Here is a 16,239-nt window from a genome sequence, read left to right on the forward strand (position 1 = left end):
TTGGTGTGAGGGTTATTATTATTATGTCTGGGAGGGAGGTAGGAGGAGATTTGTTCGATAGGTATTGTGTGGGAAGCCAGGTAATTATTCGTTATGTTTTTAGAGGAAGCTGGGGGTGTGTAAGTAAGAGTAGAAGGGTCCACTGAGAGGTTTGTGGAGGCAAGGATTGTTCACATGGTGCTAAGAGATGCAAATCAAGGTTATGGGTGGGGGGTCACAATGTTGAAGGGTGGGTGGTACTAGTGAGAGTGAGGGTCGAGTGGATTAAAGTGGCGTCAGCCTGGTGAAGGATAAGAGCTGGATGGGCTGCCTGCGTAGGGGACAGTTTGATGATCAATGAGGTGCAGGGAGGCAGAACATCACCAGGGATTGGGGAGGAGATGGGAGAGGTGGATCCCATTGCAGAGCAAGGAGTCGGGCATTGAGGCATGTGTAAGGGTCAGTAATTGCTGGGGGCATGATGACTGGCTAGCATGAGAGGTAGTACAAGATGTGTTGAGGGGATACTTCTTGGATGAGTGGGGTGGTGAGCTGATCAAAAAGGAGGTGTGTACTGAATGCAATATAAGGTTGGTGTTGTGAAGGGAAGGGATGAGGGGGTGAATGAGAATGGCGCAGCTGGAGATGGATGGTTTGAAGATAGATTGGAGGGCAGGAGGGGCACGGAGAAGGAGAATGAGTTAGGGTGTGAGGTGGAGGTTAAGGAAGAGAGGGGGGAATTGGTGGGAGGCAGGGTGCCATTGAGTGACACTGGGAAGGGTGGAATTATGAGGGTTTGGTTGGGGCAGGCAAGTGGAGACTTAGTTGAGAGGTTAGAGAAGGGTCTTGAAGTGCTGATCACTTTGCGTGTGTGTCAGTGGAGGGTAAAAAGTGGAGTGGGCTGTGACTGATTGATTGATGAGGGTGCTTGCGTTCTGGCGGTGGGTGAGTGTGATTTTGCTGAACAAAGTTTGTTTGTTTTGAGTCCCAAGAGGATTTAGGGAGTGAGAGAGGAAGAAAAATGAGTGGTTATTGGTGAAAAGCATGCAGGAGTCAGAGCAGCAGTTAGGGGGACGGGTATGTGTGGTAAGGTGACAGAAAGGGGGGTTATGCATTGTTTCTCTTGAATTCTTGACAGGGTAAGAGTTAACAAAGTGTAAGGGTGGTGTCTGACCAGGCAAGCAGAGCCAATTTTGGTGCCCCAATTGGAGCCTCTAATTTTAGAGCTGTTGGCCATAGAGGGAGGCTTTGTCAGTGGAAGGACGTCAGGATTAGTAAAGGGTGCACAGTGGCATAGTCCAGGAGGCACTAATCACTAAGCAGTAAGAGGAGAAATTAAGGCTGACTCTGAATTGTTTTGCAAAGTTTGGTGATGTTTCGTCAAGGGGGGGAAGTTCTGGATAGACTTGAAAGGGAAACACATTTTGCTTGCAGTTACATCCCGAACTGCTGGATGGATTTTCACCAAACTTGCACAGAAATCAGCACCCTGGCCCCAAAGGCACACTTTTGCAGATTTGGTGTTAATAAGTTTAGTAGTTTTTTTTTTAAAAAGGCAGAAATGTAAGCCAAAAGAATATATATATCTCGGGTTGGTCAGTGCACTCACTTCCTGATTCGGTGCCTGGGGAAGCATCTGGACCAATCAGGAAGCCACATAATGTCTGCGAACATCGCATAAAGGTGCTGATTGGTGAATTGAGGAATGTGAGGTGCTTTAAAACTTTGTAAACAGACACCATGTTGAAACTGCATGATGTTGTGAACTGCGCCTGAACTGCGCCTGTATTCGTGTATTCGCCTGTATTCGTGTGACAGCGGTGCCGGTAGCTTACCGGCACCCTTGCTACCGGACCGACAAACACGTAATGAGGCCCACTGTGTTTTCTCCATGGCAGTATCTTGGCTTTGCCACAACTTGCATTCACTTTATTCTGTGTTGTATATCCTCTTCCATCACCTTTCTTTCACATTGCCAATTCAAGTTCAGCAACTTGTCTTTCACACTTGTTTTCACTTAGCTTATCAGTATTCATTTACGGCCTTTCACTTTGTTCATCAACGCTTCTAAGCGGTTTTCACTACTTCCACAATAGCACATCATTCGCTTTCCACTAGTGCTGTAATTTCACATTATTTCCATATCTTCTCTTTAGTACAGTATTCAATATATGCTGCTGTATCTCACAAAATACTTGACAACTTTTTCAGGATTGAATGTTCTCTCATTCGGGTTCCAGGCCCCATTCTTATGCTTGTCTGTTCGATCGCTAACAGCCAATGTCCAATTCCCATCCCTGGATCGCCCGATACGAGTATTCCCTGTCTCGCACTCACCAGGGCGTGACTGCCCCTCGGGGTGTCTACCTTCCGTTTTCTGACTTCCTCTTCACTCACAGGAACGCTTCGGGAGTTCCAGCGAGCAGTGTTCGATTAATGTGAACCTCGCGGCAGTGGGCCACAGCACTTCTGACTTTTCGGTGTTCACCAGCTCCAGCTGGGAACACACGGCATAGGGGCTCTAACCTTCTCACGGCCTGTTAGGGTGGAAGTTCCTCTCTCTCCACCGGCCCTTCCCTTGACTGTTCCTCGTCTCGCAGCTGCAGTCTTCTCACCGTGGCAGATTCTCCTTCTGCCACTGCAGGCCTCTCCTTTTAAGCACCTGTGGCCTGTGGCCTTTCAATGGGTTGCAGGTGCAATTCCTTTGCCTGATCACACTTGTACCAAGCAACTGGACATGCCTGACCCCAAAGTCATCTTCCTTGTCCCTGTACCATAGAGGTGAAATTGATCACTAGTGTGCATCACTCCTAGTTGCCTCTTCCCATCCCAGTGTTAAGGTTATATGATTGTGAGACAGTGATTGTGTGTGTGGAAGGGAAACAGACTTATAATACCCTACAAAGGCGGGGGGAGTGTATGACTCATTCTCACACGGGAAAACGGGATACCATATCTCACCTGAAGACATCATCCTCCTACTCCCTGAGGTCCCTCCACCCAGGTGATCCTCCCTCACATATCCTTTCCCAGGATCAGGATCCAAACACCATGGCTTTTCCCTGGCCACCTGAGAGGACGATTCAAGGGGAGTAGACAGGAGGATGCCTTCAGATTGTATGAAGCATACGTGCGGCTGTTAGAAATTAGATTATGGGGTATCTATTCATGAGATTATGTATTTATTTATGTATTTATTTTTTATAGTATTATATATTGCAAACTGTGACCAAATGGTCACCAGGGTGCTGTATGGAAATGCCATAACAATAGTGTGCCTATCTAGCAATATAGTCAAGACATTAAATACATGAATATGTACTGGGGACAATCAGGCTGGATAATCAGCTCAGTTATTAAACATCATTGGAAAGAACAATGTCTCTATCACAGAGTAGTCAGGGAGGAAGGGGGAGAGCATGGCCTAAATGACATTCACTAATGGATGACTAGTGTCATTACTGTGGTCATGGGCAGGTATATTGGAAGTGCTATCATGCTGAGGTAGGTGGCAGAAAGTTATGATATAAGTATACCATTATGTCTATAAGAGACAACAAGAAGCGTAACCAGAAGGGGAAATCTTGGACTAGCACTAGGATGTAAGTAGTCTAGCATAACGTTTGAAACTGGAGAATGGGAGCAAGTCAAGGGAGTAAATAGGCAGTTGCTCTACTTGGATGTCGCTACGTCAACCAAACTTGGAGCAGCTGGATATCCATTTATGTGGTAAAGATGTCCAATGCATGCATGCAAGCTAGTCATGTTTGTCTTATCTATCAAGATCATGGCTTAAGGAAGGGGTCAGAAAGGATAGCCCCTGAGAGGCTACTATGATGGACAGTTAAATCATGTGAACACAAAAGAGGTGATGTCTGGAAGCCCAGAGCTGTGTCCGGGTGTATGATTAATTCAAAACATTCCATCCATCAATTTTTTGTTTTGCTTAAGTCTCCCGAGTGAGACGGGTTTCCCCAGATGTGGGTCCCAAGCTGCTGGGCCTAGAGACCGAAGCTACTCATCACTGCTGATGGCCAACAAGGCTGAAACATGTCTTGGGATATTTGTGGCCTTGTGCATAAGGGATGTGACCTAGCTGTTCAGACTGGATGGCCCCTTTTTGGGTGGGACCAAGCATGATTTGCTTATAGTCTTTCCCCTTCTGTAATGGCTTGACAGACTGAAATATGATGGTCAGAAGGATTGCCCAGAACTGTGCCCATCATTATGGTATGGTATTGTTTATTTATGAAGCGCCTATACACAGGCAAGTGTTTCAAAGCACTCAAGTAGGGTGGGAACAGTGGGGAAAACAACAGTCGCTCAGAACCCTTGAAATTCAGAGACGATAATAGTGCACAGTTTGAAGATCAGCAAATAGGCCTGACAGCAATTCTGCAGTGCAATTAAGGGGTGAAGACAAGGGAGAACATACAGACTATCTTCAGAACAGTGCGTACGGATCGTGCAAGTGCACAGACTTTGGTCCAAATGCACCCAGTTGGTGGAGACTGGAGTAAGTGCAGAGAGAGCCTCTCTAGGGGTAATTTCCTAGTGCAGTGAGTGTGTGAGGGGTGTAGGGCCCAGGGGCACGTGCGGAGGAGGACTGGAAGTGGTGCCAGGGCCTGAGGTACACCTGGCAGCCAGTCAGCAAGTTGTAAGGAAGAGGAGCGAGAGAGAGAAGAATAGAGTACTAGGTTAGCAGGGTAGAGGGAGAGAGAAGGAAGAGGAGAAGAGGAAGGTCTTGAGGAGTTTCCGGAATTTAAGAAGATCAGGCTCAAGATGGAGGGTGGCAGGGAGGCTATTCCACAGGGAGGCACCTGCTGAGGATAAGGATCTCCCACTAAATCTCTGATTGGAGAACCAGCTCACTCACAGCAGGTTGGAGGTAGACAAGCGGAGTGCTCGTGAGGGACAGTATTTAGGAAGGCAGCATTGAAGGTACGTAGGTCCCAGGCCCAGAAAGCCTTGTGAACAATGCAGAGGGTCTTAAATGTGATCATTGCATCCACAGGGAGCCAGTGAAGGGATTTCAGTGCCGGAGAGATGCGGTCCCTGGGCTTGAGTTCATGGATAAGTCTCACGGTTCTGTTCTTGATCAGTTGCAGAGGGTGGAGGGCAGAAGAAGGGAGGGTGAGTAAGAGGCTATTGCAGTAGTCCAGCCTAAAGGGAACCAGGGCTCTGGACACAGTGAGCCACTGGGGAAAAGTGAGAAAAGGTAGAGTACCTCTGAGAAGGTGTAGCTGGTAGTTAGATTTTTTAGAGATGTCTGAAATGTGAGAGGAGAAGGAGAGAGTGCAGTCAAAAATTACCCTGAGGTTTCTTACCTCGCAGGAGGGTGCGGGTGCAGGGCCACGGGATGTATGCCAGAGAGAGAGGGAAAGCGGAAGCAGGTGTCCCAATGAGAATGATAGTTTGCAGCACACCATGATGGACACACAGTCAGATAAGAGCAAAGAGGAGGGGGCTGCTGAGGGTAGCCTGAAAGATAGTTGCATGTCATCTGTGTAACACTGGAAGTTAGAGGTGAAAGTGGCAATCACCCATGCCAAGGCAGTCATATAGACATTAAAGAACCCTGGGGAACGCCACAGGTTGAGAGAGCAGTAGCCGAGAGAAAGGATCAGAGTTCCACGTGGGATGGGCGGTCAGAGAGAAAGGAGGTTAACCACGCCAGCGCCTGACCTGTGATTCCCAGGGTGTCACTGAGACGTGCAATCAGGATGTTGGGGTTAACCATGTCAAAGGCAGAGGAGAGGTCGAGGAGAATGAGGACAGAGGGAGTGTTGGTGTCACGATTTGAGAGCAGGTCTTCACGGGTTCTGAGAAGAGAAGTTTCCATGCCTCTGGCTGCTCTAAAGCCAGACTCATGGTCATGGAGGCAACCCATGGCTTCAGTGTGGAGGGTCAACTTCTTCAGGAGTTTGCCCAGGAAAGGAGTGATGGAGATAGGGCAGTAGTTTGACAGAATGGAGGGGTTGGCAGAGGGTTTGTTGAGAAGAGGGTGCCCAAGGTAGTGCTTGAGGGCAGTTGGGAAAACTCGAGTGGAAAAGGAGAGATTGCAGAGATCAACCAAGGCTGGAGCGAGCATGTCAATGCTGTCCTTAATGTTTTTGGAGGGGCAGGAGACCACCTGTTTGGATGAGGCCTTAATAGATCGGATTTGTCTGGTGACCTCATCAGGTGTGACAGATGAGAGAGAAAAAAGGTTAAGTGGAGGGGGCCAAGGGAGGCTCTGGTGTTGGTGTATGCTGTGGTAAGGAGGAGAGGGTGAAAAGGATGTCTTGGTTTTTGTGATTAAGTGTGCAGCCAGGCTGAGCACAGGTCCTGGGTGGGTGTGACAGAGGAAGGGGCTGCTGCAGGATTGGCCAGTTCTTTGCAGATTTTGAAAAGTTTGGCTGTGTTTTTGCTGCCGCGGAGATGCTTGCTTGAATAAGGACTCTTTTCTTGGTGCGGATGCAAAGTCAATATTGCCTTTGATTTGAAGGAGGCGGCATGCCAGATTGGTAGGTGGTTTGCCCGATGCATTCCATGTCTGCTCAGCTGCCCTACACTTGCATTTAAGGGCAGCCAGGTCAGAGTCGTACCAAGAGTTGCACTTTTTGGAAGGCTTCAGACAATCCCTCATGACCGGGGCAAGAGTGTCAAGGGTGTTGGAGATAGAGAGATTAAGGTTAGCTAGTGCTGTGTCAGGGTGGGAGTCAGCCAAACAAGTGGGTACAGGAGAGTAGGTGAGGCAAAGGCAGCCACTGTCACTTTTTTCATAGGTCTGGTGACTTTGAAACCGAGTGGCTGTGCCAAGTGTGTTGCTGCAAGAGGAGGGGAGAGTTTAAGGTGTGATGAGAGAAGAGAGTGGTCAGTCCAAAGGAGGGAGGTAGTGAGGCGGATAGAGAGAGGGATGTCAGTAGAAATTAGAGCATCTAAGGTGTGGCCTTTCGATGTGTGTGGAGCAAGAAGGTAGGATAGAGAGGGAGAGTTGCAAAGGTTGCAGAACGGACTTGAGGAATCAGGAGAGTCCAGGTGGATGTTGAGATCACCCATCAGGAAGAGTTGCGAGGAGGAGAGTAGTGAGGAGGCCAGCTCAGCACATTCCGAGAGAAAGAGAGTGGACTGACCCGGTGGCCGACAGAAGGTGGCCATTGTGAGAGAAGATTCAGGGGAGAGTGAGAGCCTGAAAACTAGGTACTCGAAAGAAGAGTAAGCCTGAGTAGGGATGATGGACACAGGTATCCACTCAGGGATATTGAGCACCACACCCCAACAGTCTACTTAGGCCTAGGCGCAGAAAGGATTTTGTAGCCTTCGGGGAGGAGTGTGTCAAAGCTTGTTATGGAGCTATCCTTGAACCATGTCTCTGTGATGGCGAGTGCATCAAGATCCATGAGTTTGAGAAGGTTGCAGATGTCAAATGCATGTTTGACGGCGGAGCAATTGTTGAGAGTAGCAATGTGGAGCAACTTGCCGTCATTGAAGGTCTTCCTTGGGGGGTCACAGGGGACAGTGGTCACCCCCGATGGTGGCAAGAGGTTCGGGGGGATGGTGGAGGAAGGCAAGGGGGCCACAGGAGCCATGACAGTAGGGCACTACGGGTAGGGCTGTCCAGAGGAGAGGAAATGAGTAGAAGGCAAGGGAGCCTATGCATGGGGGGGCAGGAGGACACAGAAGGCAAGGGAGACTGGCCTGAGGGAGAGGTGAGGTTAGAGAGGCGAAGGAGGAGCCTGTTGAAGAGGAGAAGATTGGGTTAAGGACCATGAACCATGATGGTCCCATTTAGATAAACATTAATGATGACTCTGGAAATGGTGAGGCAGTCAAGGTGAACCTCCCAGCTAGTGCCAACATTAATGGTAGATGAGGCGATAGGAGAGAGGAAGCTGACTATGTGGCAAGTCCATAGGTCAGGTACATGAACGAAGAAGAGGATGTCAGTGACTGTCTCTCTGGCAGAAGCCGTGACATAGGTGTCTGCAATAGGAAGGCCTGGTTTGGAATCCAATGTCCTTCCTAAGTTTCCTCCAGCCAGATTTAGTGATAGGAGAAGGATAGGAGCTATTGTAGCAGTTGGAGAGGATAGGAGAATAGATAGTGCCATAGTTGGCTGCAGTGGAGGGGGGGGCACTTACCAATCTGTGGCACTGACAAATTTGGAGAAGGGGTGTGGGGTGGGGTGCACAAGGGAGGGAGGGAGACAGAGGGATGCACACTGGTTAGAGAAGACACCCAGCAGCCAAAGCAAAGCTATATTCAATTTTGTCAAGCCACTGTAATAACAAATGCAGAAATTTGGCACACCTAGATACACATTTTGTCGGGCCATTGTAAAAACAAATGCAACAACTTGGCACAGCTAGATTTTAATTTTTGCCAGGACAGGTAAAACAAATACAGCAACTTAGCACCGCTAGATACACATTTTTGCCATGACAGGTAAAACAAATTGGAACAACTAATTGAAAACCTTCCAGCCATCACCTTTTTGTTTCAGTTAAATCATGTCATAGATGTGGCCAGTGGAGTGAGAGGGAGAGGCAGTATACAAAGTGGTTATGACTAACAGTTCATCTCAACCACTGTCTGTGTTTCAGAACTTGGCGTGGCCCTGGAGAGAGTCAAACACTTGAAAAAAAAAGTAATGGCATTTTGCATCTAAGAGGTGAGAGTAGTCAGCTGGCTAGGACTAGTGTCAAGGTAGAGAGACATTTGGGGGTAAGGGGTGTAGTAAAATGGGTTCCAGAGAGGCCACCACTGCTGGCTGTTAACCCATATGCCATAGATGTGGCCAGGGCAGCAAGCGGGCAGGGAGTACACTGAGTGGTCGTAGCCAGCTCTTAAGCCACCGCACCATTGGTGCTGAGAGCAGTAGATAGGGAGGGATCGATGTTAAGGATCGAACTATTGGAAATGTCTGAAGCCTTATGCATCTGAGATGTGTGAAGAAAAAGCAGGACAATTCTGGTGTCAAGAGGGTTACCAGGTATAGTCAGGGATAATTCAGCAATCACTTGACATTTAACAGTTAATATACATATCTGGTGGATGGGCAGAATAAGATCTGCATGTCAGGTGCTTATTGAAGAACAGTTTCTTCATTTCTTAAAATTGATGAGCGATAGGGAATAAAGTAGTTAATAAGGGAGAAAGTTCCAAATCATTGGTGCACAGCTTGAGAAAGACTGCCTCAGTTTTTTGTTCTTTTTTAATTGTGGGATTTAAGGATGTAAAATGTCTTTGCTTGAAAGCAAATTGAAGTTTACAGAGATCACAAGTTTCTCAGCCAAGTTCTTAACAATCATAAGTTCAGAGCTTTGTATTTTAAGCAGGCTGTTTTGAAAAGACATTGCACTCCAATGAGGTGCCAGTTTATTGCAATGTGAATTTAAGTGATGTGTCTGAAACTGTGATATGATTCATTGGTGCTAGACAGCTTTCACATTGGAAGGGAGGGTTGGAGTGTGCTGAAGACATCAAAAGAAATTCCATTTCTGAGGGGTTGGTTTTAGGTAATGCAAGGACATCCAGCCTTTTATTGTCAGTAGGTTTTGAGCGAGGCAGATGATGTCTTATTCCATTGCGATCTTTAGCTAATAACACAGTTTATGAATACATAATCACATATACTATAATGTGTGTACATGTGCATTGCAATAGAATAGAATCTCAGAATTCACAGTTTGGTTAAAATACAAAAAAAAATCTGTTGCTTATGCTTCACAGTTACATTTGTAGAAAAGAAATGAAGATTAGAAAGTAAATATTTAATTATAGACATGGCAACTGTATCACTAATATTTTTAGTGATTTTTGAAAATAAATTATGCATTTGTATTCCAATGAAACAGATGACCTTCCAAAGTATGTAATACTTATGTACTGTGGAAGTATGACATATGTAGATCCATGTTACGTAGCAAAACAGTTGTCATAATTCGAAATTGCATTGATCAAACTAGTGAAATCAGTGATGTCATTACTGACACCATGAGTGATGCTATCAGTGATGTCATCTGTGATGTAATTAGTAGCCAAGACTAGTGGCCCGAAAGAAACCTATTGGTGCAACATGTACAGTGGTCAAGGCTGAAGGCCAATGCTAGTGGTCCCCAAAGAAACGTATTGGTGCAACATGTACAGTGGCCATACTCGCAGGCTATGGCTAGTGGTCATGGGTCAAGGCAATCACCAGTTGGCCCCAAAGAATACTGGTGGTACAACATGGACAGCGGCCAAGGCGTAAGTTTGTGGCCACTGACCAGGGCTAGTGGGCCCCATGAAACCTATTGATGGATGTAGTCTTGCCCGAATAACATTGCTAGTGGGCCTCAAGAAACCTATGAATAACATTGCTAGTGGGCTTCATGAAACCTATTGATGGATGTGGCCTTGGCTGAATAATTTTGCTAGTGGGCCAAAAAGAATGCTATTGGTGCAACATGGACAGTGACCAAGATGAAGGTTATGGCCACTGGCATTGAAAGCCACTTTATGTCACTGCTATCAATGGGAAGTAAAGTTATTTGAAGCAGAACAAGATAATGTGTTGATCAGCATTTGCACTTGCCTGTAAGGGAACACATTGGACATTAATCTCAATATTGTTTTAATCTGAATATCCCAATTTATCTGTCTATATGTAGTTGATTATTTTCTTTGATTTTAACTTGAACTTTTCATTGTACACGATTTTAGGGGAAATGAGCAAAATGCAGTTCATGTGCCATACAAAGCTGCACCACCGTGCCACTTTTGCCCCAATGACTGTGATGACGGATTGTGCAGTAAGTTTTTTTATGATCCCATTACCTATTTATTGGTGTCAGCTGGAGAATGCCGAAATATATGAAGCATACAAGTTCAGAGCCGGCGCTATAGAAGGTCAGGTGCTTGCCTATATGTTTGAAATGTTAGAGCGACACAATGCTGCGGTAACACCTCCACACTAATTACTGCCTTGCCTGTAGTGATAGCACAGGCCTGCCCTGTTGTTACACTGTCTGCAGTCTGGCTACAGCAGCAGCAGACCAGGTGGCGTCATGATGGATGGGACTTGGGGTTGGTCAGGGTCACAAGTGGCATGGGTGTGGCAGCGCTGGCACCTGTGCATTAGCATGCCACAAAGCACTGCACGTGCCCCCTCAACCGATCGCCGACTCAATGGTATGAAGTCAGTGAATGCTGCAGTGCACTGCGCAGCCTGGCTGAGTACTCTGAGCTTGTTAACATGAATTGGTCCAGACAGTCAGACGTGGTAGCCGCCTGCGCACCCTGCACTAGCTGCAGACCTGCATCAGCTTTTTGCTGTGCGGTGTGCCAAACCAGTGCCCGTATTAGGCCACTCATGACCTGACGCATCCTGGTGGCGGCTTACCCTGCTGTGCCTGTGAGGCCAGCCCGGGATCGGGCCCTGACTGTGATGAGCTGAGAGAGTGAGAGAGTAACAGTCCGATGCAGGTGAAGACCAAGGAGCTGTGCTGACTACTGCCGAACAACACCATGGGTGCACCATGCAGCATGTGGTGCCCCCAACCCTCTCTCTTAATTAAATGCTTTGGTTATGCCGGACTGCAATGGCTGCGGCTTCAGCCAGGCTTTAACAGTAACAGCCTCTCGAGGGTGGGGGCGGGGGTGGCTCGAGTCTGCTGCTGCAGCTTAGCCACCACAGCAATATAAAGGAAAATAATGGAATCAGATTTTTAAGCATTTACTGATCATTTGTTATTGTTATAGCGCTTTCGCTGTATGAGTTTCCCACATCATTAGCATAGACAGCTTAAACTTTGTGCCCTGATGCAAGTGTGTACCTGGATTATGGATACAACTCTACCCCTTGTCCCACCAGGAAATTCGACTCCTGCTCTCCTCTCTCAGTTGCACACTGCATGGTCCTCGCCGTCGTAGCCGGCTGACCCTATTCTTCTTGCATACAGCATGCCGACTCTCTTGTCACTGCCTGGCTGCTCCATCTGTGCCCTGCTCCTTGCCCCAGTCGCCTCTGCTCTTCTTTCATTGTCCCACTCCTCTTCCGTTCTCTGCCGCCTGTGCATTTCCTTTTTTACGAACACCCTCCCTTGTCCTTAGTACTCGCTGCATACCCCTAATTCATCTTTCAGCACCACCTATAATCCAAACTATTGCTGGCGCATGAAGAGGGACACAAAGGTTGGCAGTGTTGTTTCCTTATTGACCCACCCATTGACTACCCAAGGCCATGCTAATCCCTATGGCCATTCAAACCCACTTTTTGCACAAAAAACATCCACTCCTGGGATGTTTTTGTGCTCACTTTACTCAAGCCTTACCACACAACTTTACACTTGTAGTGCCTGCCAATGTTTTTTCAAAGCAGTCTTCTGAGTTATTCACTTAATTTCACTGTGCATACACTACTGATATAATAAATATGTCTTACCAGGCCTGCCTACAGCCACTCGATTTATAAGCACTATGCTGTCCTTCACTGATGTCCTGGTAAAAACAAGCATTGGCAAAGCAAACAGTTTTGACTTGTGTGTAGGTAATACGCATTTGCCATGCACTGCAGTTATATGCCCAGGTAGTCGTACCATTTGCACCTGCTACCATCAATGGCCAGTTAATACCACTACGGCAGTGCCTGGCAAATATCTTTCCCATATCTACAAAAAGAACCAAACCGTTGGCATTGCCAATGCTTATTTCTTTTGTTTTGGTGGTATAGCACCAAATCTTGCAGGGTGCCTGTAGCTGCTGTTTTGAGCTGGCCCACATTCGTTTGTTAATTTAATTGTATGCATTAGAAGTCAGCCCCTACTGCAGGGCAATTCACACCTCATGAACACAAGGCTGTGGGGGTGTGTGGTTGGCGGGAGGGGGGCAATTCAATTAGAGTGAAGCCGGCGGGCAAGTGCCAACAGCTGTCTTCAGCACTTTAACCTAGGAGCATGCTTTTGCATGATTCAGCTCTTAAAAAAAAAAAAAGTTACAGTTCATTATTTTTTAGATGTGGAAGTGGGTTTTGTTTGATTAAGTATGTCTACTTCTCAAATTTTAATTGTCAGCATGTGTCCTTCCTCGTTTTTGACATGCCACTTGTTGAGTTACACAGACGTGGTTCTACTGTTAAAGCAACCTATATTACGGTGTAAAAGTTTGACGATATACATTTCCTCCTGTGGTCATTTCTCCTCTAAAAGCGAACTGGGCATGTTTTGCATAACATGTTTCCATAACCCTCGATATTGTATATTGCCAGATTCACATATGAGCCTCAGTTGTTTCCCAGAAAAGCCAACCAAATGTTTTGCTGTTTGTTGGGTGAGGCTTTCTGTAAGGTGGGTCTTTGAAAGACAATGCCTCCTATTTGGATGGATCTGTGGGGTATTTGTGTCAAACTGTTGAAGGTGCATGCATATCATTTGGCAACAGGAAAACTGGATCAGAAAACTGGATGACCCACTATACCAAAATTGTGTGATCCTGAGCAAATCGCAGTTGCGCTGTGTCGCTCATTCCACTTAAGTGTCTAAATTGTGAGTGCATAAACCTGGAACCTACATGAAAGATATTTAGATACAATTATCACCCAACCTAAGCTGGTACTCATTTATTGTCCTGGGAAGGATGAAAGGCTGAGTTGGCCATGCCAGGATTTGAACATGCACCAGCAGATCACACACAGATCGCAGCAGTGAGCGCTCAACCCACTATCTATCCTATGGCTTACTTTCCTATGTTTTAGTTGCATTTCTAGGAGGTTCTGTAGATCATTATCCAATCCTGTTCCAAAAAGCCTATTGCCCAACAGCCTTCAGGATGAAAATAGGGGTGGATTTCAATAGCCTTCCCAGGAAATGTGGTAAGATAATTTTTAAAACGTATTTATGAAATTGGTAAATAGATGCCACAAATCTGGTCTTTCTACAGCTCATCACATTGGATGCAAGAAGACTTTACAGCACTGTTTCACTAAACCAAGCACTCATGCACATGTATATGATGGAGTAGAATGTGCTGCACCAATAATGGCACATTTGTTGTTGCTATAGTATCATTAACTTGTTTAATAAACCTGTATTTATGAAACACAGAGGCTTTTATTTGACTTCTGAAACCCAACACTATGAGTGGACTTCAGGGTGAGGAAAGTGCAATTGGATCCATCACCAGCAGAAGACGTGAGCAATGTGTTAGGTGGAAGTAATGGGTTTCCGGCAATCAGTAACAAAATGAGGACGGCTCTTTGAGAACGGTTAGAATCTGGAGTGAGGGGGTGGAGTGGGGGGGGGCAATCTGACAGTTTGCCTAGGGTGGCAAAATTCACCGGCCCTGCATCGGTTCCTTCCCTTAATTGGGATATGACAGCCAACAAGATTGAATGAGCCCGAAAAATCGAGTGTACATTGGTGCATCACCACTCAAGGGCATTTTTAAAATACTGAGTCCCAATTGGACATTTTACAGAGCAATTGATTTCTTTTTAAAAGCCAGAAGCGTCATGCACTCTTATCAAGTGTAAAACACGTTATTTCCCTTTTAACACAAGTGTCCCGCGTGGCAGCAAGGATAGCTCATGTGCAACGCGTTTGTCTGGGAAGCAAGACAACGAATAGCAACACAGACTCCAATGCTTGTCTCGCGCTTAGAAACCGATCTCAGGTATTAAGCGTGTTATACAATATATATATATATATATAATTCCACCAGACCTCGTCTGTAATATAAAATGAGAGCATGCTCTCTTTGCAAGTGCTCATTCATTTGAGGAACATGCACACATGTGCCCTATGCAAATGAGCATATTGCCTCATCTTTGATCATTGTTCCAATTAACAAACAAAACATAGGGACAATCAGTCCATGTGTGCAAGTGTCTATTACATGGGAGTTGGCACAAACACACTGGACAACGAAAGTATTGTTTTTAAGGAACACACAAGGGATCCTCTCCCCTCTTTTCCACAGGAGGAGTAGTTACAGACACCACCACCCTGTGTGGAAGCACTACACCATTCATACACACCCTAATTTCATTGATTTACTTCATAGTTATATGTTTATTTTAAATAAAAACATTCACAATTGTGTGCAGTGGATGACAATACAATACCAACGATTTCTTATTATTACACACAACGGACTAAGAGTTATTTTTTACCTATTTCTTTAATCGTGGCATCCGTGTCAACCAATCTACATGATTTTTAAAGGTTTAAGGAATTCTGGTTACCCGCAAGTAACCACGACCAAAGCCACTTACAGGTAAAATAAATATATATACTCTCATCAAAGATTCTAAAAGAATTTGCAAATCGCTAACACCAGGGAAATCAAGAAACATAAGTCTCAAAGTGTCCATGCATCCCATGGGCCTGATTTACAAAAGCGGGTTTCAATGGGAATATCCAATCGAAAAACGCTTTGAAAATCAGGCCTACCATATTTACAGAATCTATAAGAGCTACTTTCAAGGTTTTTACCTGGATAGTCTTAATTTTGCCTATAGCTAATAGGTTACACCGAAATCATAGGAATGAATCACAAGATTGTAAACCTGGGAATTTGGTTAATGTTAGGCAGAATCATATGCAGTACCCTTTGGGAACACCACACACAATTAAGTGACAGTACAAATTCACCTTTGGTACAAGCCTGTAATACACAGTAAAGTGGTAGCGATGGCTGAGCAGCCAGGCTTATCTCAAGAGTAAAGTGAGCAGTATCAATAGTTAAACAAAGGACAGCAATTACTATGGTTCAAACAAACACTGACTCAAGGTTGCTGAGTAAAAGAATATATATTTATTTACATATCAGTTGTAAAACAATTCACTAAAGTAAAGCAGTAGAAAAATCATACTCTTAATATACTTCACCCTAACCCAATAGATCCTGGACAGGTTAAGCTCAAAATGAAGTTTGACCAAAATGGCACTCCAGCAATTTAAAAGGGAGGGAAAGACAAGGTTAGACAAAATTTGAGCAGCACTGCTGGAATGCCCCTGACATGGCCACACGCAAAGCAAAACACTGCCAGCTACCTTTTCCCACGTCCCCGGGCGTGAATCCATGCACCCTTCAGACAGTGTGTGGGGTTCCCCGTAAGCAGGTCTGCGACTCAGGGACCCAGCGCCGAGTCCCCCATATCTGTATTCGGCACCACGACAATATGCGTATAAAAAAATCTCAGCAACGACTCGGGAAATCTGTGTGCGAACCCACATAAAACGTTCCTGCACCCTGCTACACTGCTTACGTGCATGCCTGTGTTAGATCGGAACCCCGATT

The 16,239-nt window shown here is 45.9% G+C and overlaps 1 protein-coding gene across 1 annotated transcript in view; it reads left to right on the plus strand.

The window, feature by feature from the left end:
* The window catches only part of LOC138452816 (cysteine-rich venom protein VAR11-like), a 196,651-nt gene that overhangs the window by 162,209 nt on the left and 18,203 nt on the right, over window positions 1-16,239 (plus strand). Inside the window, exon 5 of the mRNA XM_069605157.1 lies at window positions 10,666-10,754. Coding sequence (XP_069461258.1) covers window positions 10,666-10,754 — 89 coding nt within the window. The remainder of the gene's footprint in view (window positions 1-10,665; window positions 10,755-16,239) is intronic.

Source organism: Ambystoma mexicanum, chromosome 4p (assembly GCF_040938575.1).
Source record: "Ambystoma mexicanum isolate Mex_15411 chromosome 4p, UKY_AmexF1_1, whole genome shotgun sequence".
Taxonomy (NCBI): domain Eukaryota; kingdom Metazoa; phylum Chordata; class Amphibia; order Caudata; family Ambystomatidae; genus Ambystoma; species Ambystoma mexicanum.